At 50.6% G+C, this 21,455-nt stretch overlaps 1 protein-coding gene across 2 annotated transcripts in view; it reads left to right on the top strand.

The window, feature by feature from the left end:
- URB1 (URB1 ribosome biogenesis homolog) overlaps positions 1–20,593 on the top strand; it is a 73,623-nt gene extending 53,030 nt beyond the window's left edge. Inside the window, exons 29-40 of one of the 2 annotated variants that reach the window (XM_047099686.1) lie at positions 1,431–1,602; positions 2,074–2,176; positions 12,061–12,221; positions 12,769–12,880; positions 13,807–13,913; positions 14,418–14,561; positions 15,668–15,777; positions 16,159–16,356; positions 17,526–17,767; positions 18,195–18,791; positions 19,804–20,026; positions 20,104–20,593. In XM_047099686.1, coding sequence (XP_046955642.1) covers positions 1,431–1,602; positions 2,074–2,176; positions 12,061–12,221; positions 12,769–12,880; positions 13,807–13,913; positions 14,418–14,561; positions 15,668–15,777; positions 16,159–16,356; positions 17,526–17,767; positions 18,195–18,791; positions 19,804–19,985 — 2,128 coding nt within the window. In that variant the 3' untranslated portion in view covers positions 19,986–20,026; positions 20,104–20,593. Of the gene's footprint in view, positions 1–1,430; positions 1,603–2,073; positions 2,177–12,060; positions 12,222–12,768; positions 12,881–13,806; positions 13,914–14,417; positions 14,562–15,667; positions 15,778–16,158; positions 16,357–17,525; positions 17,768–18,194; positions 18,792–19,803 lie in introns of both variants that reach the window. The other variant, XM_047099685.1, reaches the window with a different exon arrangement.
- The last annotated feature ends 862 nt before the right edge of the window (positions 20,594–21,455 follow it).

Below are 21,455 nucleotides of genomic sequence, written 5' to 3'. Positions count from 1 at the left end.
AAACAGGCTCCAGGCTCTGAGCCATCAGCCCAGAGCCCGACCCGGGGCTCGAACTCACGGACCGCGAGATCGTGACGTGGCTGAAGTCGGACGCTTAACCGACTGCGCCACCCAGGCGCCCCAGACTATTTATTTTTTAACTTGAATGACTGTCGTTGATCTGCACAGAAATGAGCGTGTATCGAGAATTCAAAGATAGGTTCATTGAGCCCTTGCCGGGGCTTGGTGCTGGGTCAGCGCTGTTGAGAATACCTAGAGGAATAAGACACAGTCTTGCTGTCTGTTGAGGGGGTCAGATTGTTGTAAGTGTAACTCCTTTTGATTGGCCTTTGGTGGTGAAGGCCGGCGGTTATGGCACGTGAGGGCACCCTCTCCCTAGGGGAACCAGGGAATGCTTCGTGACAGGGTTGGCATTGGAGGGATTTGATGGAGCTGAAGTTGGTGGCGGAGCCTGGGGACACTATGTGGAGGGAACAGTGTCTCAGTGGCTGTGAGTCGGGAAAGTCATACATTTCTGGGCACGGTGAGGAGGTCAGCTTCTGTGCATCACGGGATATGTGTAGGGACAAGGTGGTGGGAAAGCTAGGCAGGCTGGTTGGTAAGGGTTTTAAATATCAGACTGAAATAATATCATTTCCATCCAGGCAACGAGATAGCTGATAGACATTTTGGGACAGAGACATGGCCCTCCTCTGAGCTGGGCTTTCAGGGAGCATCCTCTAGCAGTGGGGAGGTAGGGAGGAGGTAGTGGGGAGGGAGGGAGGAGGAAGGCAAGGTGGTTTCTTGGGGGCAGCTGTAATGGGTGTTGGTGTCATAAAAGGTCGAGGTGTTTATATAAAAGACTCGAGGCAGGGACGGCCAGAAGGCTGTTCGTGCAGACCTGCTCTACTCGTGGCCACCTGTGAACAGGAGAGGGTTTGAATCGGTAAAGCGTCATCAGGCAGCCAGGATTCTGCTGCTGTGACCCAGGATGGACTCGAGCCAGACCCCCCCCCCCCCCAGTTTTGCCTTCCAGCTATGCCACTAACCCGCTGGGCAATCGACTAGCTGAGCAACTTTCTTATCCCTCTTGGTGTCTCTTCCCCCGTTTGCAAAATGGGAGTAGCAACAGTACCTACCTTATGGGGTTGTTACACAGATAAGCGAATTAATGGGTGTGGGGGGTTTAGAGTAAGTGGCACATCATAAGCTCCATACAGGTGTCATTGTCCCCCCCCCCCCCCCCCACACACACACCCTCTTCATTGCTGGCATCTCCACCACCCCTCTTCCCCCTGTGTCATGATGGAAATGAAATGATACATGCTCCGGACAATGCCTGGAGTGTGCTGGCTGCTCGACCAACCTACCCATGACAGTCATTGTCATCAGCATCGATTCTGCTCCCGTGGGGCCCTGTGACCAGTGTGCTCTCCCTTGTGCCGCTCCAGAGTGCTGCTGTGGGGCCCAGTGGCTGTGGAGCATCACAAGACGTGCCGGAGTCTGGGCAAGTCGCTGTGGCAGCAGCCGAGCGTCGGGGACATCCTCCGCCTGCTGGATCGGGACCGGATGATGAAGACCATCCTCCACTTCCCCCAGAACCGGAGGCTGCTGCCCCCTGAGGTGCAGGGGGGGGCCCCAGGGCAGAGCTGTTGGGGAACGCTCCGGCAGCTATGGGTGCCGTTGTGCTTGCTCCTTTGCGGGTTCTGTTTGCACCCTCTACTTTGGCACACTGTACATCCTGTGACATGCCAGCGCTGTTTCTCTTAGGGTTTGTTAACATCAAGTTAAGTAAAATCCCAACTGTATGCAAAGCTACCAAGACAGGACCCCCATTGGCCCGTCACTCAGCTTCGACAGTTATGAGCGCTGGCTGTGCAAATTTCATTTGTAACTTCCCCCGTAAGAAAGGCTAACTCGAAGCAGAGCCAACGATATCCATTTCATGCAGAAGCAGTTTTTTTATGGAGCCATTTTATTTTATGCTTTTAAATATTCACAATAATTGGAACTCTAGATACAGTGGGTGAGCATTCACATGTTATTACGTTTAAGAGGCCAAACCACACATTTTTTTGTTTCGCGCTATTTCAGGATGGACAGGAACTGATCTTCAAAGACAGGAGCACAGTGGATCTAGATGGCCTTTATGACCCCTGCTTTCTCCTACATCTCTTCAGTGAATTGACCAGGCCAGGTAACTGCAGCCTTCTCTGGTGCGCGGCCGGAGGAGCGGGCTTCTTTTCTAAACAAAAAATTTTTTTAACGTTTATTTTTGAGAGCGAGAGAGTGAGCGAGCATGAGCAGGGGAGGGGCAGAGAGAGCGGGAGACACAGAATCCGAAGCAGGCTCCAGGCTCTGAGCCATCAGCACAGAGCCCGATGCAGGGCTGGAACTCACAAATCGTGAGATCATGGCCTGAGCTGAAGTCGGACACTCAATCTACTGAGCCACCCAGGTGCCCCCGGAGGAGCGGGTCTCTCATGGTAGTCCCCACCGTGACAATTGAGGATTGTAATTAATCCCAGGAGGATCCTCATCTGCCTTCTCACCTTTTCAGGAAAGTAACAGTGAATGTTTTGAATATAGTGATTTGAAAAAAAAAAATTGTAATTTTAAAATTTGGGAGCGTCCCTTCACGCTTGATCTTTTTCTAACTCTGTAGCAAGAGGCTTTTCTGAATCCTCACTAGGTAGTGATCCAGTACCACCAGATTTTATCCTTGAGAATGAGTGAGAGCCTGCCGAGGTTGGCTTTTTCTTGGGTTAAGTATATTTTTGAAATTGTATTTTGTGTCTAGTAGCCTGAGGGTGGGAGTCTTCGTGAGTGCACGGGAGGGAGGAGGCAGAACGCAGACATACGCACACGTACCCACTAGGGCGGATGGGTCTGATTCCCAGGTCAGGCGGCTCTGTTGGTTTGGGACATTTCGTCAGCGACAAGCATGTCATATCCCATTGTGGTTTTAATGTGCATTTTCCTAGTGGCTGATGATGTCCAGCGTCTTGTGGTTCATTTGCCATCTGTACATCCTCTTTGTTGAAATGTCAGGTCATGTCTTTTGCTCATTTTCTTTTTAAAAAAAAAAATTTTTTTTTAATGTTTTTATTTATTTTTGAGACAGAGAGAGAGACAGAGCATGAGCAGAGGAGGGGCAGAGAGAGAGGGAGACACAGAATCCAAAGCAGGCTCCAGGCTCTGAGCTGTCAGCCCAGAGCCCGACGCGGGGCTCGAACACATGGACCGTGAGATCATGACCTGAGCCAAAGTCAGACGCTTAACTGACTGAGTCACGCAGGTGCCCCTCTTTTGCCCATATTCTAATAGGATTTTTTTTTTTTTTTTACTGTTGACTTTTGAGGGTTCTTTATATATTCTAGATACTCATCCTCCGTTGCATATGCAGTTTACAAATATTTTCTCCCAATCCGTAGCTTACCTTTTCATCCTCTTCACAAAGTCTTTGACAGAGCCAAAGTTTTTTGTTCTGGCCAAGTCAATTTAGCGTTTTTCCTTTTTATGGATCACACTTGTATTGGTATTCCTGGCTGGAGAGGCTAGAGTGGCCCATGACTGCTCTTCACTGGGCCTCCCCCTGACTAGCCTCTGATGCCCAGTGGGGGGCAGGAGGGGCCTCTGGTTACTGCCTCCCTCCCCCTACTTCCATCTAGGCCTCCTCCGACAGACGCCAATCCGGCAGGGGACTTGGGGCTCTGTGTCACAGCCTGGGAGGCTGAAGGCCGGGCTCCGCACTTGCCTTCACTGGCGCGGGTGGGAGCCAGCCCCGCGGCTTTCTGTGAGGTGTTTGGCTGAAGCGGAGCAGTTATTACCTGAGTTTTCTGTCTGGCTAGGCTGCTTCTTTTCTAGTCTTTTGTCTAGAGACTAGAAAGAGTAGGCTTTTGTTCAGGTATTGTCTGTGCCTGTTGATTTTCGGAGTTGCTGCCTTCTTCAGCTCGAAGTCTGGGACACCAGAAGCAGAAAGAAAACACAGGGAACTCACCTGAGGTCCCCCAGCCGGTCAGCTTCCTTTCCACCATTTAGAGTCGTCTTAACACCTGTCCAGTATATTTGAGTTGTACTTACTAGTAAAAGTAGAGAAAATATCGTCAACTCCATCGTCCCAGAATTATACATCTAATTTAAGTAATTTTTACCATTAGATGTCATAGTCACAGTTCAAAAGTCAGGTGGTACCAAAGGGTGTGCGGTGAAACTCTCCTTCCCCCCCGACCTCTCACCATTGTTTCCTCCTAGCGGGGACACGTTACCTGTTCCTCGCATGCGTTCCTGGGCCCAGCTTGCTTCTTTGAGACCTGTCATGACTCTAGCTGGGCCTGCGCAGAGGGCCGCCCAGGGACAGGCGTGGTGTGCGGGTAGAGGCGTGCGGTCCATGTCTCTGCTCTTTGCTGTGGCCGGTGTGATGCCGGCAGGGACCCCAGGCTCCTTCCTGCTGAACTTAACATCCACATGGATTTAGGTACACTAGGAGACCATGTGTCCTTATTCGTGCCATTCTGTTCGTTTTTCAGCTTGAAGTTGCCTTTTTATGGGGCGCCTGGGTGGCTCAGTTGGTTAAGTGACTTCGGCTCAGGTCGCGATCTCCCAGTTCGTGGGTTTGAGCCCCGTGTCAGGCTCTGTGCCGACAGCTCAGAGGCTGGAGCCTGCTTGGGATACTGTGTCTTCCTCTCTCTGCCCCTCCCCTGTCTGCGCTCTGTTTTTCTCTCTTTCTCTCTCAAAAAATAAACATTAAAAAAAAAAAAAAAAGATTTAAAGGTGTCTTTTTATGCTCCAGCGTGAACAGATTGGTGCTGCCTTTCCTAACAACAGGATGACAGGGCTGGGTCTCCTCAGGGCTTTCCCACTGGTGGCCCCTGGGGTTGCTGTAGTGCCCTGGCCTCCGGAGGCGTGGTGTTCTGTGGCTGAGCTAGATTTCATCTGCTGGAGAGCCAGGCATTTCAGGCCCGCCGCAGATCGCCGTAATGGCAAGCGGGTATCTTAACCGTCCCGGTGACTTCGCAGCAGATTAACCTAGGCACATGGACCAGCGTGCGGCCGGAAGCTCTCCTTCCCCCACCCCTGCCCTGGCAGCACTGGTGAGGTCTGTTTCTCATCAAATGTGAAAATAGATTTTCCACAGTCTGCAAATATGAGGTAACTTGAGTGGATTACAACAAATCATTTAGTCGGTTGCTCGGTCTCTTAATAGAGCTTTTAAGAGACAGAAGGCAGAGGCTTGGACGACACTAATAGAAAAGTACTAAAAATAGGACACAGTGTTTTTCTCGGAATCTTGAAGATTGCCCTTTTTGGGTCGGGAGGACAGTGTCTGGGAGGCCTTTTGTGAAGAGAGCTAATTAGGAAGTGGGCTTTTAAGTTAGGGAAATCTCCAAACACAGCCTATTTTAGGTTCTATTGGCATGATACAGGTAGGAAGATTTGCAAAACATGCCTGCCCTAAAAAGGATTTGTGGTAGCTTAAAATACCAGTTACACTCAAGTCATTCATAGTAAAGGAGAAAATTTTGAAAAGTATAGAGGTGGATAGAGAGATGAAAGTAATGAAAATATTAAAAGAAACAAATAGACAAAAATTAGGTCATTAAATTTTACTTAGGAATACTTGTTCAGAACAAAAAGTAGAAACGTAATGTTTTAAATAAATTTTGTCATCCGATAAAAGGAAGCATACCAGTTTGTAGGGAAATTTCTAGCAGTAAAATGGTGAGTTGAACAGAACAGAAATCTATGAACAGCATATGGCCAATGTAGGCTAGGTTTATTGTTGTTGAATTAAATCATGAATCTCTTTTTCATATTCTTTTTAACACGTGTTTTTCTCTTTGCTTTTGCTCTGGTGAAGCAAGCATGAAGAATGTTTTGTTTTGTTTTTTAACTTTTTTTTTAATGTTTATTTATATCTGAGAGAGAGAGCACGCGAACAGGGGAGGGGTGGAGAGAGACAGAGGGGGGAGACACAGAATCCGAGGCAGGCTCCAGGCTCGGAGCTGTCAGCACAGAGCCCGACGTGGGGCTCGAACCCACAAACTGTGAGATCTTGACCTGAGCCAAAGTCGGACGCTTAACCGACTGAGCCACCCAGGCGCCCCATCACAAAGAATGTTTTGAATGAACTTTAATTGAAGTGTGATGTAGAGAAATGACCACAAATCCTATGTGTGTGGTGGGAGTTTTGGTGAAATCACCAGCTGGATCAAGGAGCAGAACATAGTGGGCAGCTCTCCCTAGTCAGTATCCCTTCCTCCTCAACAGGAGCCAGGGCCCTGTATTTGAACTTTATGCATTATGTGTTCTCTTGTCTCAACTCCATTTACCCCACATTATGCTCGTGAGTCCTTCATACCGTGTGTAGCACAGAAAGCTCTCAACAAAATGTTGTTACTTCCTGCAGTGACACCTGGGTCCAAGTGTTGCCAACGTCTTGCGATCCTAAATTGGGCATGTGATTAGTTTTTAAGCGTGACTGCCAGACTTCAGAGAAACTACAGTCTCACTTCTCCTGTTCAGCCTTTTGCTGTAAAGGGGAACCTGTTTTCTTAACCTTACTGCTTCCCTGCTTTGAGTCCTTGGCTGAGAAACAGGGTCAGCCAGGGCTGTTAGCAATGACAGTGACAGATGCTTTTTCCACAGCGAATTCTTGTCCTCGACAGAACTGGGCTGAGATCTTCAGCTCCTAAATCACGTGTGCCGCCCAACAGGGAGGCCGGTGTGCAGATCTCTGAGCCTCGTCACCAGACCATGGGGACACAGGCCCCGTGGACTCCTCTCTCACCTGCCAGGCCACCCCGGAGGGAAGTGGTGTAGAAGGAGGCGTCAGGAGGAGCCTGGCAGCTCCATAATACCGCCACTGAAGCCCACAAAAGAGGGGCTGCTTTTTATTTTAATCCTTGAGAACCATGCTGGTTGAGCCTGGTTGAATCTTTAATCTTCAGGTAGCATCTGAAGATCTGTTTTCGCAAGGCCAAATTGCTGTTTGCAGGGCCCTGAAACAGAGAGTGGTGTTTATAACCGTTTTTTTAATAGCCTATTATACTTTCTGCACCCCCACGACAGCTCTTTTCCTTAAATGTTACAAAGCCAGGACTTCTTGAAACAGCAGATGACGGCAGACGTGAAATTGACTTTTCCTCATGGACACGTGGAAAGTCCATTTGTCTTAGAGAATGTCGCTGATTACTAAAAATACCCTAGCCAGCTGAGTACTAGCTGTTTTTAGTGAGCGTGATATTAAATGTTTAGACTGTTCTCAGTCTCAAATATATTCCATTTACATGTGTTGGTTATGGAGGTGTGTAGCTGTATCTTAACACATCTCGTCTTTCCCAAAACAGTATGCTATCCCACAGTTGGATGTTTTTTTTTAAAGCTTTTTGAGTTTTCCCTCCTCATCAAAACTAGTCACTTGTTAGAAATGATAAAATTTAGTCTGTACACTCTTGGAGCCCAAGAGGCTTCCCATTATTCTTTTTTCATCCTTTTACTTGTACTCTGCATGTTGGTATTAAAAGTGGTTTCCTGTTGACACATGGATTTGGGCTCTTCCTTTTTGAAATCCAGTCTGACCATCTCTGCCTTTTAGTTGGAATGTGTACACCCTTTACATTTAGTGTGATTATTTTTTTTTTTTTTAATTTTTTTTTCAACGTTTATTTATTTTTGGGACAGAGAGAGACAGAACATGAACGGGGAAGGGGCAGAGAGAGAGGGAGACACAGAATCGGAAACAGGCTCCAGGCTCTGAGCAGTCAGCACAGAGCCCGACGCGGGGCTCGAACTCACAGACCGCGAGATCGTGACCTGGCTGAAGTCGGACGCTTAACCGACTGCGCCACCCAGGCGCCCCTACATTTAGTGTGATTATTGGTCCGATTCTGTGTTGTTTTCTTTGTTGGCTTTTAGCTACAGTGCGTGTGTGTGTGTGTGTGTGTGTGTGTGTGTGTGTGTGTGTGTGTTACTTTAGGATGTGTAGTACTCCCCTTCAGTTTATTGCAGTTCACTTTCAAGTGGGATTATATACCACTCTGTGGATAGTAGAAGCACCGTACAACAGTTATTAATCCATCCCTGCCCCTCCTGGTTTTCCATGCTGTTCTTACCATACATTTTACTCCTGTGTGCTGTGACACCCACAATATGTTGTTGTTTTTGCTTCAGATCGTTGGTTACCTTTTAAAGAGATTTAAATGTCTTATATTTACCATTTTACAGTTGCCATTTCTGGTTCTCTTCATTCCTTTGTGTAGACTCAGATTCCTATCTCCTTGCTTCTGCCTGAAGTACTTCCTTTAAGAGTTCTTGTAGTTTCAGGGGCGCCTGGGTGGCTCAGTCGGTTAAGCGTCCAACTTCAGCTCAGGTCATGATCTCGCAGTCTGTAAATTCAGGCCTCACATCGGGCTCTGTGTTGATACTGGAGACTGCTTCAGATTTTGTGTCTCCCTCTCTTTCTGCCCCTCCCCCCTCACAAAAAATTTAAAAAAAAAAGAGCTCTTGTAGTTCAGGGGTGCCTGGGTGACTCAGTCAATTGGGTGTCTGACTCTTAATCTCGGCTCAAGTCATGATCTCATGGTTTGTGAAATTAAATCCCTGATAGCACAAAGCCCACTTGGGATTCTCTCTCCCTCTCTTTCTGCCCTTCCCCTGCTTGTACTCTTTCTCTCTCTCACACAGTAAATAAAATTAATAAAAAAGAGGGGCACCTGGATGACTCAGTCAGTTGAGTGTCTGACTCTTTGATTTTCGGCTTAGGTCATGATCCCAGCATTGTGGAATCGGGCTCTCTCTACAATGAGCATGGGACCTGTTTAAGATTCTGTCTCTCCTGCCCTGATCGCGCAGTCTGTCTGTCTGTCTGTCTCTCTCTCTCTCTCAAAAAAGAATTCTGGTCATTCATGTCTGCTAATCAGTTCTTTCAGGTTTTTCATAGGAAAAAAACCTTAACTTTTAAAAGGTTTTCATGGGGTATAAAATTCTAGACTGACAGGTTCTTTTTCTTACCGAACTTGAAAGATGATGCCACCCGATTTTTGGATTGCATTGTTTCTAACAAGCAACCAGCCGTTGTTCCTACTTTTGTTTCTGTATATGTTGTGTGACTGCTTTGAAGATTTTCATATTATTGGTTTCAAGCAGTTTAATTATGTGCTTTCGTGTGACTTTCTTTATGTTTCTTGTAGTTGGGGTATTCAGTGAGCTTGGCTCTGTAGGTTTATAGTTCTTGTCAAATTTGGAAAAACTTTGGCCATTGTTTCTTCAAACTTTTCAGGACTTCAACTACACATATATTAGCCCACTTGAAAATGATCCCACAGCTCACTGATGTTCTGTTCCTGGTTTAAAATTTTTTTTCTCTGTGTGTTTCAATTTGGATCATTTCTGTTGCCGTCTTAGAGTTCATTAATCTCTTTTTCTGTAATGTCTAATCTGTTAATAATCTCCTTCAGTGCATTTTTCATCTCTGACATTTTAATTTTCATCTTTGGAACCTTGTTTTGGGTTTTTATAGCTTCCATATGTCTAGTTAACATTTTCAGTATTGTCTTCAGCTCCTTGTACATGTAGAATATAGTTATATTAGTTACACTAGAATTCTAGTTCTGTTACCTTTGTCCTATCTGAGTCATCTTCAAATGGTGGATTTTTCTAATGGGCTATATTCCTTCTTGTTTGAATGTCTGATAATTTTTTAGTGTAAAGCAGACACTATGAATTTTACCTTATTTGGTGCTGGATATTTTTTATTTTTTTTTTAAGTTTATTGATTTATTTTGAGAATACGCACACACACATGCACGGAAGCTGGGGAGGCACAGAGAGAGAGAGAAGGAAAGAGGAATTCCAAGCGGGGCTCAAACTCATAAACTGAGATCTTGACCCGAGCTGAAATCAAGAATCAGATGCTTAACCAACTGAGCCACTCAGGCGCCCTGCTGCTGGATATGTTTGTATTCCTGTGAATGTTCTTGAGCTTTGTTCTAGGATACATTTGAGCTGCTTAGACATGATTTGATCCTTCCAGCCTTGCTTTGAATCTCTGTTAGGTAGGACCAAAGCAGCATTTTAGTCCAGGACAGACAGACTTCACCTCACCACTGAAGAAACACCCTGCTAAGCAGTGTGCCCTCTCCCGGTGAATGTGCGGGTTTCGCCCTGGCTGGTGGGACAGGACCCATGTCCAGGCAGGTGTGAGCCCGGGGTTGTCTTTGGTCCTCAGCCTCGGTAGCTTCCTCGTACACTCTTGCCAGGGCGGGGCACTCGGCCAAAGAGCCTGGTGCTCTCTCCGTGGAACTGTCTTCTCTGGGACTCTCCCTTGTGACATCTGGCCACCTTGGCCTCCCAGGCCCCCTGCTCCATCTCGCACAACTCCGAGCTCTCCAGTCTCAGCCTAGAAGCCTCCAGGCTGCGAGCTGGGACTCTCGGAAGGTTCATCCTGTTCATTTTCACTCTTGGAGATTGCTCTCCTTTATCGCCTCACGTCCAGTGTCTTGAAAATCCTTGTTTTATTTGTTCAGTCTGGTTTTTTAGTTGCTTCAGGTGGACAGGGGAATCCGGTTTCTGCCACTTTCGGCTGGAAGTGGAAATCCTGGTTCTCCCTTGAGGCGGCGTAAACATTGAGAAAGAGGAAGGGGGCTGTGTGGAAGCATCCACGCAGCCATTGGTTGCCCTTCGCGGGGCGGCAGTGGGGGTGGGGGGCAGTGCTGGTGGAAGTTACAAGGAGCTGTGCTACTTCTGAGGGACAAGGACACTTGATGTTTTAAAGTGAATTCAGCACCTTTGGGCAGCCACTCACTGGGGGATCATCGCGTGCCCATGCGTGTAGCTGTTTGGATTACAGTACAGAGGAGTAGCTGATTGGTAGTTTTTCTCTTACTGTTCATGCTTAACGTTTTTAAATTGCCAAAATTACCCTTTTAAAAGTCTCACTTCGGGAAAAGAAGAAAAAAAAAAAAGCTTGGCTTTTTAAAAACATCATTAGTGGTGTGTCTTTTATCAATAGGCAGTATGTTCCAAGATTGCACATTTCACTTGGTTTCTGGGTATTCTTTTCACTTGGTTTGTATTTAGTGCCTCATTTAACTGCGTCACCGGTGCCTCAGCCTAAAGAACATCTGCATGGGTGATGATCATGACCAAACCCTGCGTCATCATTTTTAAACACGGTGTCCCATCTCTGTCCAATGGTTTTTCTTCACAGGTTTTATCTTCTAACTTATGACAGTATTTATGTTGTAAAAGGGCCTGGGTCTTTGTTAAAGAGGGTTTAAAGCGTCCTGAATTTTGTTATTGGTAACCAAGCCCTTTAAGTTGTGGTCCTTGGGGTCCCCTTGTATATCTGACCTTCCTGCTTGGTCACATTTCCTGACCTGATTATGGGTTTTTACAAGGCCTCACATCTAACAGATGGATATCAGCTAGCAAACTCTTTAGACTCTAACTTTTGCTCAGTGTGGTGAGCCTCTCTTCTATGAGATTTTCGTGGTTTGCTTAAAGGAAGGATAGGGTTGCAGAATGCATATAAGTTAATCCTTCATAGAATTGTTGGGCCGGGTTAGACTGGTTTGCACTGGCTGAATTTCCCAGCTTCCCTGCCTTTGGTATTTTCCTTAGCGGTCTTTGGAACTAGGAACTCAGATGCTGCAGACTGAACAAGGTGGAAACGGGGAGCTGGTTTTCTCTGCTGGCCCCACAATCGTGTCCCCCAGGTCACCAGCATGCTCGGATCTCATGTCTCGGGTCTGAATGGCACCTCCGTTCTTCTCTGGCTCATTGAATGTTGTGAGAAGTAATGAAATAGTCCTGATTGGGATTTGTAAGCATTTTAGAAGTTGAAAATATAGCTTCTTGTCATAGAAGGGAAGACCGGCTTTTGTCCAACTTCAGCAGAAGCTAAGGGGGGCTGGAGAGACCTGGATTTCTTGTATCTAGCCAGCACTTGTTGCTGATGATGGCAGAACACAAAAGGAAATTTAATTGTCCGTGTTGCACAAGCATTGTGATCGTGTGTGTGTGTGTGTGTGTGTGTGTGTGTGTGTGTGTGTATTTAATGCTCTGTTTTATTTCCCATAGAATTTGTGGTAGATTGTCGAAAATTTTTGGACTCCAATTCTCTGGGCCTAACCGTCGCGGCTCTCAGCAGCTATGACCCTCAGATGCGAGCTGCGGCCTACTACGTCCTGGCGGCCTACTACTCGCAGCTGGAGGGGGCACGGTTCCGAGAGCAGCCCCAGGTGAGTGCGCTTCAGGGAGCCGGTTCTCCGCCGCATCCGGTAGAAGGCCTTCTGTGTAACACAGAAGCGTGTTGTCTGATAAGGAACCGAGGTCCGTTCCCCTTCAGGGAGTGATGATGCTGGGGGTTGCCTCTGGTTCTCAACTCCGGGGAGATTGAGAAAGCTCTCCCCTTTCAACAGTCTTCTTGTGCGGAGGTGGGCAGAGCAGTTTGGTTTCTTTGGCCTGGGCTGTGGCTGAGGCAGCTGTCACCCAGGACGCACTGAGGCTCAAAAGCGTGTGCCCCAAGGTAGCGGGGAACAGGAACAGACTGGGTTGTTGGGGTGTGAAGCCAGGGTTCTCCGCCCGTGTGCACCTGCCTGGCTCCTCAAGAGACAGCAGAAGCACTCTTAAGATGGCAGTGAGCAGGGACGTTGCCTTTATGTGCATCCTGGGATGTGAGGAGCGGGCCACCCGGCAAAGCTGTGGTTTAAGCTGCACGAGTCGAGGCTGATCACAGCTGTTCTGAAAATTCTTTTTTTTTTCCCCTTCTTCTTTCCTGGTTTTAAGCTACTTTACCTGTTGGATGTAGTCCGGAATGGGATCCGAACTCAGAACACGAGACTCACCTTTACCTTGACTCTCTTCATTGCCAAAGCAGCCCTGCAGATTTTGAAACCAGGTACTGCTGGTAGGACTAGGTTGGGGTGAGGTTGAAATGTCGAGACTGAGCACATCCACTTGTCGGCGTCAGTCCCGCAGGCGTGGTCCATCACACGTGTGAGAAGGGACGTGTCTGGGTCATCCAGTGGCACGGTCGTATTCAAATGGGGAAGCAGCCCCCCGCCTGAAGCCCCCATGGTTACATAGCTTGTCCGAGGCCCCACAATTCATCTGTAGTCAATTCAGCTGTTAGAATTCAGATCTAGTGTTCGTTTACTCCTGCATATTTTTTCTTCTCCTTAGAAATTACTGGAGGAAAGCGAGTAATTGGTCATTTGTAGACTCTAAAGAAAAAGGCTGTTCCGAGAAAATATCTTAGCAGAGGCCATGGTGGTTGGTCTTGGCCTTCTGTCCAGTGCACCCTCTCAGACCTCATGTCAGGGTCAGGGGCATAAGCAGCAGTGGGCACGGGGTGGCTCCGAGGACCCAGGCGTCTGGACAGGTTGGAGGTGGCGATCGAGGGGGAGGAAGCATCTGTCCCCATCGGCCTCGTTGCGTTCCAGAGCCAAGTGCCCCGGGGGTGTCTGAGCCTCCTGTGCTGTGACAGTGACCTTCAGTTGGAGGCCGACGGGGCTGGGTGTCAGCCATCTGTGTAACCAGGTTCCGCTGTGCGGACCAGCTGGTTGGAGCTTGCGCAGTGGGCCGCTGGCTGGGGAGGGGCAGCTCGCGGTCTCGGAACCGTGAGCAAAAGTCTGCACGCAGCACAGAACTAAGGTGCCTTATTGCAGCCTGATTCTCGAGAGCTGCTAACCTGGATAAGGATGCAAAAGCTCCCCGGGGGGAAGGGATTGACGTCTGCCCCCCCAGATCCCGTTCCCCAACTCCAGCAGAGCACGAGGGTCCCGCTGGTGCCTGCTGGAAGCCACTGTCTGCCTTTGTCCTCAGAGGAACACATGTACCTGAAGATCAGCAAGTTCCTGCTGTCACACGAGTACTTGAATATGAACAAGGTGCCAGGCTTCTACCAGTTCTTCTTCAGCTCAGACTTTGAGGTAATGCTTCTCAAGTCCCCGGGGGCCCCCAGAAGACTCCTCTTTTGGACTTGCAGCCACTGCTGTCCTTCCTTGCCTTGCTCGGCACGGTTGGTGGCATGGCTGCGCGAGCTGTGTTGGAGCAGGAAGATCACGTGGTCGTGCTCGTGGAAATGCTTTTCACTCCACGCGTTAAGTTTTAGGTGGCTTCTCACACCTTAAAAAACTTCTGAGGCCTAAGCTGTGTGGCGTTCTCGTATTTTCTTGGCCGGGTTAAGCATTAAATGTGCTTTTGTAGGACACCTGCTCGAGTGGACCCAGTGCAGTGTGTGAACTTGACACGCTCCTTTCCTTCTGATCTGAAGGAACCGAATCGGGTGTTGAGGGATTCTGATCACATAATCAGAAGTAGACAGACTGTTTGCTGCCGTGGCTGCTTCCGTTGCCACCACTTGAAAATAGTGGGGTCGGAAGAGCCGTCTTTCACTTGCGTAACAGTAGTTTCCCGTTTCTCCTGGGTCACAGCAAAAGACGGAACAGGAATGGGTGTTCGGGATCCTGCGGCAGGGGATGCGGGACAAACACTGCTACGAGCTCTACGCCCGGCGAGGGGTCTTCCACATCATCCTGGCCTTCTTCAGCAGCCCCCTGTGTGACGACGAGGCACAGGTAGGCGGGCACCGCGGTCTGTTTGAGAATGAAAGGTCCGTGCTTTTGCTCACGCTTTTATTTGGAAGTCAGACCCGTGTGAATTCTAATCCCAGCCTGGATGTGACCAACCCACTCATGTGACATTAAGCTGACTTCCCACGAGGGGAAAGGCTGGCACTCGCTGCTGCCGTTTCCTGTTGAAATGCTGTTCCTTGTGGCTCCTCTCCCGTGCCCTCACCTGGTGGTGAGGTCTGTGCAGAGGGCAGAGCCAAAACAGTGATCATGAACCTTTGGAGCTGGCTACGAAGCCCAGCAACAAATTACCCCCATAAATGACTGACGTTCTTTTGCGGAGACCTTCTTGAGCCACCAGTATTTCACTAAACGCACAGAAGCTGTAGGTTCTCGAAACCCAGCTAGGAAACAAGAGTCGGGAGTTGAAGCCGACAGTCTTGCAACCAGGGAGGGAATCCCTTCAACCGAGAGCTTGTGTGTGTATGTGTGTGTGTGTCCGTCCCCTCAATGCCCTGGGTGGCTGGAAGGAGTAAGTAGGTAGAGTTTTCAGTATCTGGATTAACTTCCAGCCCCGTCAGCTTTTGTGTCTGACCGGATATAAAACCTGTATAAATAGGAGCAAGTCAGAAGCAAGAAACACGCTGGAAGAAACTGGAGTCTGGGTATGATAGTTATTTCTCCTGACGAGGGAGAATGAGAAGATACCCACTTCACAGCTCCAGGGGCGGCCGCATTCTTATGTCCTCCCTTCCAGATGCTGAAACTGAAGGGACAAAATGGGCCGCCAGCTGTCTGGGCTAGAAATGGGTCCACATCCCCTGCCAGGCTCACACTGGGCCATGTGCTTTCCGAGCCGTGTCTTTGTGCCTGTGGGTTGGTTCCTTACGATGGGTTAGCAGGGGCGGTCAGCCCCAGTGCCTGGCACTTGCTGTGGATGTCTGTGTCCTCTGGCCGGCCACGGCCACCACTCTTACGCGGCAGAGCCAGCGTCTTGTGCGGCCAGCGCCCGGAAATGGATACGACATACCGTTACGCTGTTTAAGTTGTTCCTTTCACCGAGTAAGTTCGGTTTCCCTACTGAGAAATAACTCTTCATTTTGGGTTTTCAGATTTGGATTCTGGAAATTCTACAGAACGCTGCCCGGGATGCCCAGTCTGCCTACGAGATCCTACGGGACTATAGCCTTTTAACGTGGGTTTTACACATCCTTGAGAGCAAGTAAGCGCCTCATGTGTGAGCGGAGTGGGGAGAGGGTGGGGTGGAGACCGTGGAGTTTACTGCTGGCTTTAGTGGTGACTGGAAATGTGTCGAACAGTCCATCCCGTCTAGCGGTCGCCCACTAGGAAGGAGAATCGGGGCCCCACCCTGGGTTGCAGCATTTGGAGGGCAGGCTCCCCGTTTTCACGTGGATGCTGTGACTTTGGGGGCTGCGGTGGGGGTGAGCAGAAGGAATCACTGCGAGAAGGGATAGCCTGCCACCCACCACCAGGCGCTGCCACTGTGGGCATAAGTGTGTCCCAAGGTGCCCCCCACCCCTGCTCCAGCCGAGGTCGCTGAGAGGAGAGGACGTGGCAGTGAGCGTTCCGTATTTGGTTTCAGGTTTCTGGAGACCCAGCTCCTGTCCAACATAATCTCCTTGCTGCACACACTGTGGGTGACCAACCTGGGGGACAAGGGAGTGGAGTCTGAGGGCCCGCCTCCTCGCAAGCCAGGGTCCCAGGAGCCCCCGAAGCTGCTCGCCCTGCACCTGGTCAATGAGTTCCTGTATGTTCTCATTGTGCTCACAAAGCACCTGAGGTAAGCCCCTGCCCGCCAGGCGTGACCGTGTCACCTGTGGACATCACCGCTCAGCGGTCCCCTTGGTCACAGCTTCACAGGGCTGAGCCACACGGCTGCTGTCAGTTGTGGGTGACGTCAGGAAACCTCTTAGCTGTTTCTGCTTTTCTACTTCAACTTTATGAGGCTCCTTTCAAGACGCCGAGAACTTAACACTCTAAACACCTAAAACCTGTCATACCAGATGGCTTTTAGCAGACAAACAACTCCCTTGATATTTTGATTCAAGCACTCATGTATTTTGTAGAAAGAACATATTTTCCATCACCTTAAGAAAGCATGTTCCCAGACTTGCTTCTGCCTTCGTTAGCCTGCACAGATTCACTTATCCCAGAATCTTCTTGAAAATTTCAGTATTTTCATATGACCTCTTAGAAGAATCCTCCTGATTTCCTCAGCTACACTCTCCTCAGATCCCACCGTCTTAGAGAAAATAGAGTCTGTGCCCTCAGAGTTCTGACTTAGGAACAGAGGTGTGCTAATTGGAACCAGAAGATTGATCACAAATGGATTATAATCTCAGAGTGAAAACTTTCTTGATAGAGGACAGGACATTTGGTCTTAGGTTGTTTTGAATTAAGTTGTTAAGTCAGTGCCGACAGACCTGTTTCTTATTTCAGGGTCGTTGAAAGACAGGTTGGTTTTTGAGAACTGATGGCAATTTGAAATAATTCTAAAATCGTGTGGAGCAGGTGCTACCGTATTTTAAATTCCCTGGGGTTCAGAACGTATTTCTTACCGGTGCCCATCGTCGGGTTGGACCACGGATGGGGCTGAGTCTGAGAGGCCGTGAGGCACAGGGAGCCCACTGTCCCACAGTGTTGTGTCAGGTGGCTGGTGCCCAGACGCTCACACTGTCTCCACCTCACTCTCCCTGGTCAGCCATGGTTTCCCAGAGATTTCTGTTCCTCCAGCATGGAGGTCGGACTCCGGTCTCCACTGTGCCTCCCCTGACGTGGCTTGCTCTCTCTTGTTCGTTGTGCTGGTTCCATGCTCCCTGTCTGTTGTAAAGGCACACTCCGGCGGTGGGTGGGCCATTTGACCCTCTGGGCGTTGCCCAGCCACCCCCGTCCTGGGCTATGGGACGAGGAGGCAGCTTGGGCTCAGTCTGCAACGTTGGCTCCCGACAGGCCGACCTTGGCCCCCGCCCAGCTGACCGGCTTCTTCGGGGCGCTCGAGTCCGTGCTGAGGTACCGGGCCACCGTCGTGCAGGCCTTCAAGGACATGAACCGCTTCACAGTGAATGAGACAGTGCTGTCCACCAAGGATGTCCTCGTCCTCCTGCACAAGTGGAGCCTCATCGAGAGAGATGCCAAGCTCCAGGACGACCTGAGAGCAGCCATTGAGCAATACCAAGTCAAGGAGCTGCTGAGTGAGTGTCGGGACCCGACTGTCTGGTGTTCCCCAGACTGTGCCCAGCTCCCCACACAGCACCCAGCGGTTTGCCTTTCTGAGCAGCATTTCCGAAGCTGTCGGGGCTTAGGAACAGGGCACACCCGTCCTCGTAGCCCTGCAGAGGTTGCTGGGGAGACCTGGCTTTGAGCTCTGGCTCTGCCACGGCCGGTGCTCGCCATGAGGGGGAGGGGCGGTGGTGAGGATGAAGCGGGTTCATCGTGACGGCAGCGGGGACCGTCACAGGCCCACGTGGAGCACTCGCCGCGCTCCAGGCGTAGGAACGTGTCCTGTTGGGGCCGAGCCCTCGGGGCCTATAGGCCCCCCCTTGCGGCACCCGCCCGCCACCTGGAGCTGCGTGGGGACGGGGGCATCGGTCTCACTGCCTTCCTCTCCGTGTGCAACAGAAATGTGCAAGGATAAGAACAAGCCCGCCGTGCCAGCCCGAGCTAAAGGCCCGCGGGGCCGAAAGAGGAGGCCTGGGGAGGCGGAGGAGACGGCCGACCCTGAGCCGCAGGCGTCCGCCTTGGAGACGTGCAAGGGCCTCCTGAGGTCCATACTGACCCACTGGGGGCCCGCGTTCCCCAGCCCTGACTGCGCTCGGGGCCCCGTGGGCGGGGCTGCCCCTGAGAGCGAGGCCCCGGGCCTCGCGTGCGCCGCCGCCTCCCTGGCGGTCGGCTGGGTGCTGCGGTCGGTGGCCGAGCGCCCGCCCGGCAGGGCAGAGGCTTTGGGACTCCTTGGCTGGCTGAAGAGCCACATCTTGCCACAGCCGGTGGTCGTGGCAGAGCTTCTCGGGGACCGCGCTGTGAGGAGTAGCATCTTCAGGCTGTATAGCCAGTCCTGCAGCGCCGAGCAGCTGGCGGGCCCCGCGCAGAGCGTGGCCTGCCTCTTCAACACGGTCATGCTGCAGCTGGCGGCCCAGGGCCCGGTGGGGAGCGCCTTCCGCCCGGCGGTCGAGACCCTCTGCCTCTCGTCTCTGAAGGAGAAGGACGAAGCCACCCGAGGTGAGGCTGGTTCGCTCGTCAGAGGCTGGAGGAATGCACCAACGGGTGCGGGGTCCGGAGCAACTCCCGGTCCTTAGAGCCTGTCGGGGACCCTTGATGAAGTATGGATGGGGCCCAACCAAACCCAGTTTGCCATGGGGCCGTGAGCGGGCAGGGAGGAAGCCTCTGCTCTCTGGTCAAGCGCCAGTGACGATTGTGTTTGCAGTGGAGAAGCGAGCGCCCCTCAGAACCGCTGCAGAGCAGCGGCTTTGCTACATTTCAGCCATTACCCAAGTGAGGATTACGCTTCACAGCAGTGCGGATGGATGCGTGTGTGTGTGTGTGGATTTGCATATATGTGCACAAGCACGAAAATACACAGTTTATGTGCTTGGCACTTAGCAGGTGCTTAGTGAGGGATTAAGTGCAGGAATGAATGAATGAACCAGCAGCAAAGGCTTAAAAGGCTAAGGAGAACAGAGGGAGGCTGACCATGTGCACGTGGCCTCCTCCATCTGAGAGGGTTGTTCCTTTCACGGAGGGATGTAAGGGGACCAGGAAAGAGAGATGGGCCAACAGCCGAGGCAGGTGAACTCACCCTGAGAGTGACCTCTTTTCTCATCTCGATGCCGTCAGGGAGTTGAGTCTGTGCCTGGGAAACCCTGTCCTCTGGCCCATGCTATTGATGAAATGGTGTGAAGGGATCCTTGGAACCTCTTCTCAAACCACGGTTCTGGTTCTCAGCACGGGTGGTCAGGACCAAGAAGAAACTTGGCTTGTAGTAACTTTTTTTTCCATTCCACACACATTGATCAAATAGAAAGATAAATTTTTTTAAAAGAAAAAAGAACCCCAAATTTAAGCAAAATTAATTTGTTTTGAACACCTGCTCACCTCCTGTTGCCAGAGGCATGTGGCACCGTTTACTTGGGTACCGAGCAAAGCTCCCATGTCCCCAGGCGTGTGGGTGGGGTGACTTGTTTTCCAGCGGAGTACCTTTGTGTCCTGATGGCCTTGTTGCCCTCTTCCTCAGCCACCGCAGCGTTCCTGGTATCTCTGTACATTAAGGACGTCTGGCTGGGGGCTCAGCAGCCAGACACCCTCCTAACCCACATCCAGATGATCCGTGACGCCACAGAGGATGCGCCAAAGGGTGACGAGGAGGCTGTCGTCATGCTCTGCAAGGACATCGCCGCCTTGGTCCCCAACGCTTGACGCCCTGCCCTCCGGCGCCTTCTGGCACCAGGTTCTAGAAGGTTAGTTGAGTCGAGGGTTTCCGTGGAAAGCACGTATAATGACAAGTTCCATCAATGTTAACTCCGTTTCCTGACAGGCGAAGTTGGCTTTGTTTAACTCAACGATGAATGATAAGCTCCGGGGACTGCGCGCACAAAGCGGTCAAAGCCGAAGCAGGCCTGGGTGCTTCCGGCCCACAGGCCCATTCAGTGTTCACACGGGGAGGACCCTTCCTCTTGGCTTCAGTGCTCTTCAAAGAAAATACCTCAAGTTGAGGTAACGCTTCTGAGCACTGAAGGGATTTGTGGACATTAAAGCTAAAGGGTCCAAGAATAGAAGGCGTCAGATAAAGGAGCATGAGGAGAGGTGCTTCAGCTTTTCTTTCTGGTGAAGTCTAACACAGATGTGTACAACTTCTTGAGTGTTAATTATTTTAGTAAATAAAAGGGTATTATGCTAAATCCTTATAGTACAAAAGTGATTTGATCTCTGTCTTGGGAAGAAAGCCTGTAATTTTTTTTTTTTAAATTGTTTCAAAGGGAGGATTTGGGATTCTATAACTTGTTAATAAATGTCTATTTTTGTTACGCTTTTGTGTTTTGCTTATGGATGGTAATAGGCCGTTTCATTTCACAGCAGCCTGCGTCGTAGAGGGTCAGCATCTGACTCTTAACCTTCCTATAGCAACTGGCACAGCGGCTGGCAAACCCAGTGGAGTTGTGGAGCCTGGGCGCTTGGAGCTTGGCGTGTGCCCGCGTCCCTCCCGCACGCCGTGTTCCCCGGTTGTTCTTAACGACCTCACGTTTTAACCAAGATACGAGTGACACCTGTCTGCCTCCAGTCCCTTTACCACGTATGGGCTCATTGTCTAGAAAGCAGGGGGTGGACCCTCCCCTCTGCCCATCCCCCCGCCGCCTGACACAACACTCGCAACAGCATTTTCTGAGAACATTCCCATGTCAGAATCCTGCTTTTAGGTTCAAGTTAGAAGAGCCCCGTGTTCTTTCTCGCCCCTTTTCTGCGTCTCTGGAGCTCGTGAGCCTTCCCTCCCTCGTCTCCCTTTCTAGCCCACCACCCCCGAGTAAGGCGAGGCCGAGTCTGCCGTCAACTTGGGGAATTAACCGTCAGCCCGCCTCGGCGGCAGTGGGCTGTATGGGCTTTGTACTTGGGCGCCGTCTCCCTGCCAGGGCCAGGCTGTCGGGCGCTGGAGGACTGAGTCCGTCAGAGGGCTCACACCAGAGATCCCATAAAGTCACCCAGATGGGACCCATCCTCCCAGCCCAAAGACTTTCTCTGGCAGCATTCTGATGCAGACCACCTCCCCTTGGGCTTTGTCTTTTAAAGGCTTCGGCGGGGGGGGGGGGGGGGGTCGGGAGTGTGACCGCAGTCAGCTGGCCTGGCAGGTGTGCGCCACCCTGTCTGGGAAAGAGTGGGAGTCAGTGGGGGATC

Source organism: Lynx rufus, unplaced genomic scaffold (assembly GCF_022079265.1).
Source record: "Lynx rufus isolate CCGP_SWC_20201006 ecotype Redwood Valley unplaced genomic scaffold, mLynRuf1.p SCAF_5, whole genome shotgun sequence".
Taxonomy (NCBI): domain Eukaryota; kingdom Metazoa; phylum Chordata; class Mammalia; order Carnivora; family Felidae; genus Lynx; species Lynx rufus.
The sequence above is the reverse complement of the archived record's forward strand: the minus strand, read 5'-3'. Positions and strand labels throughout refer to the sequence as shown.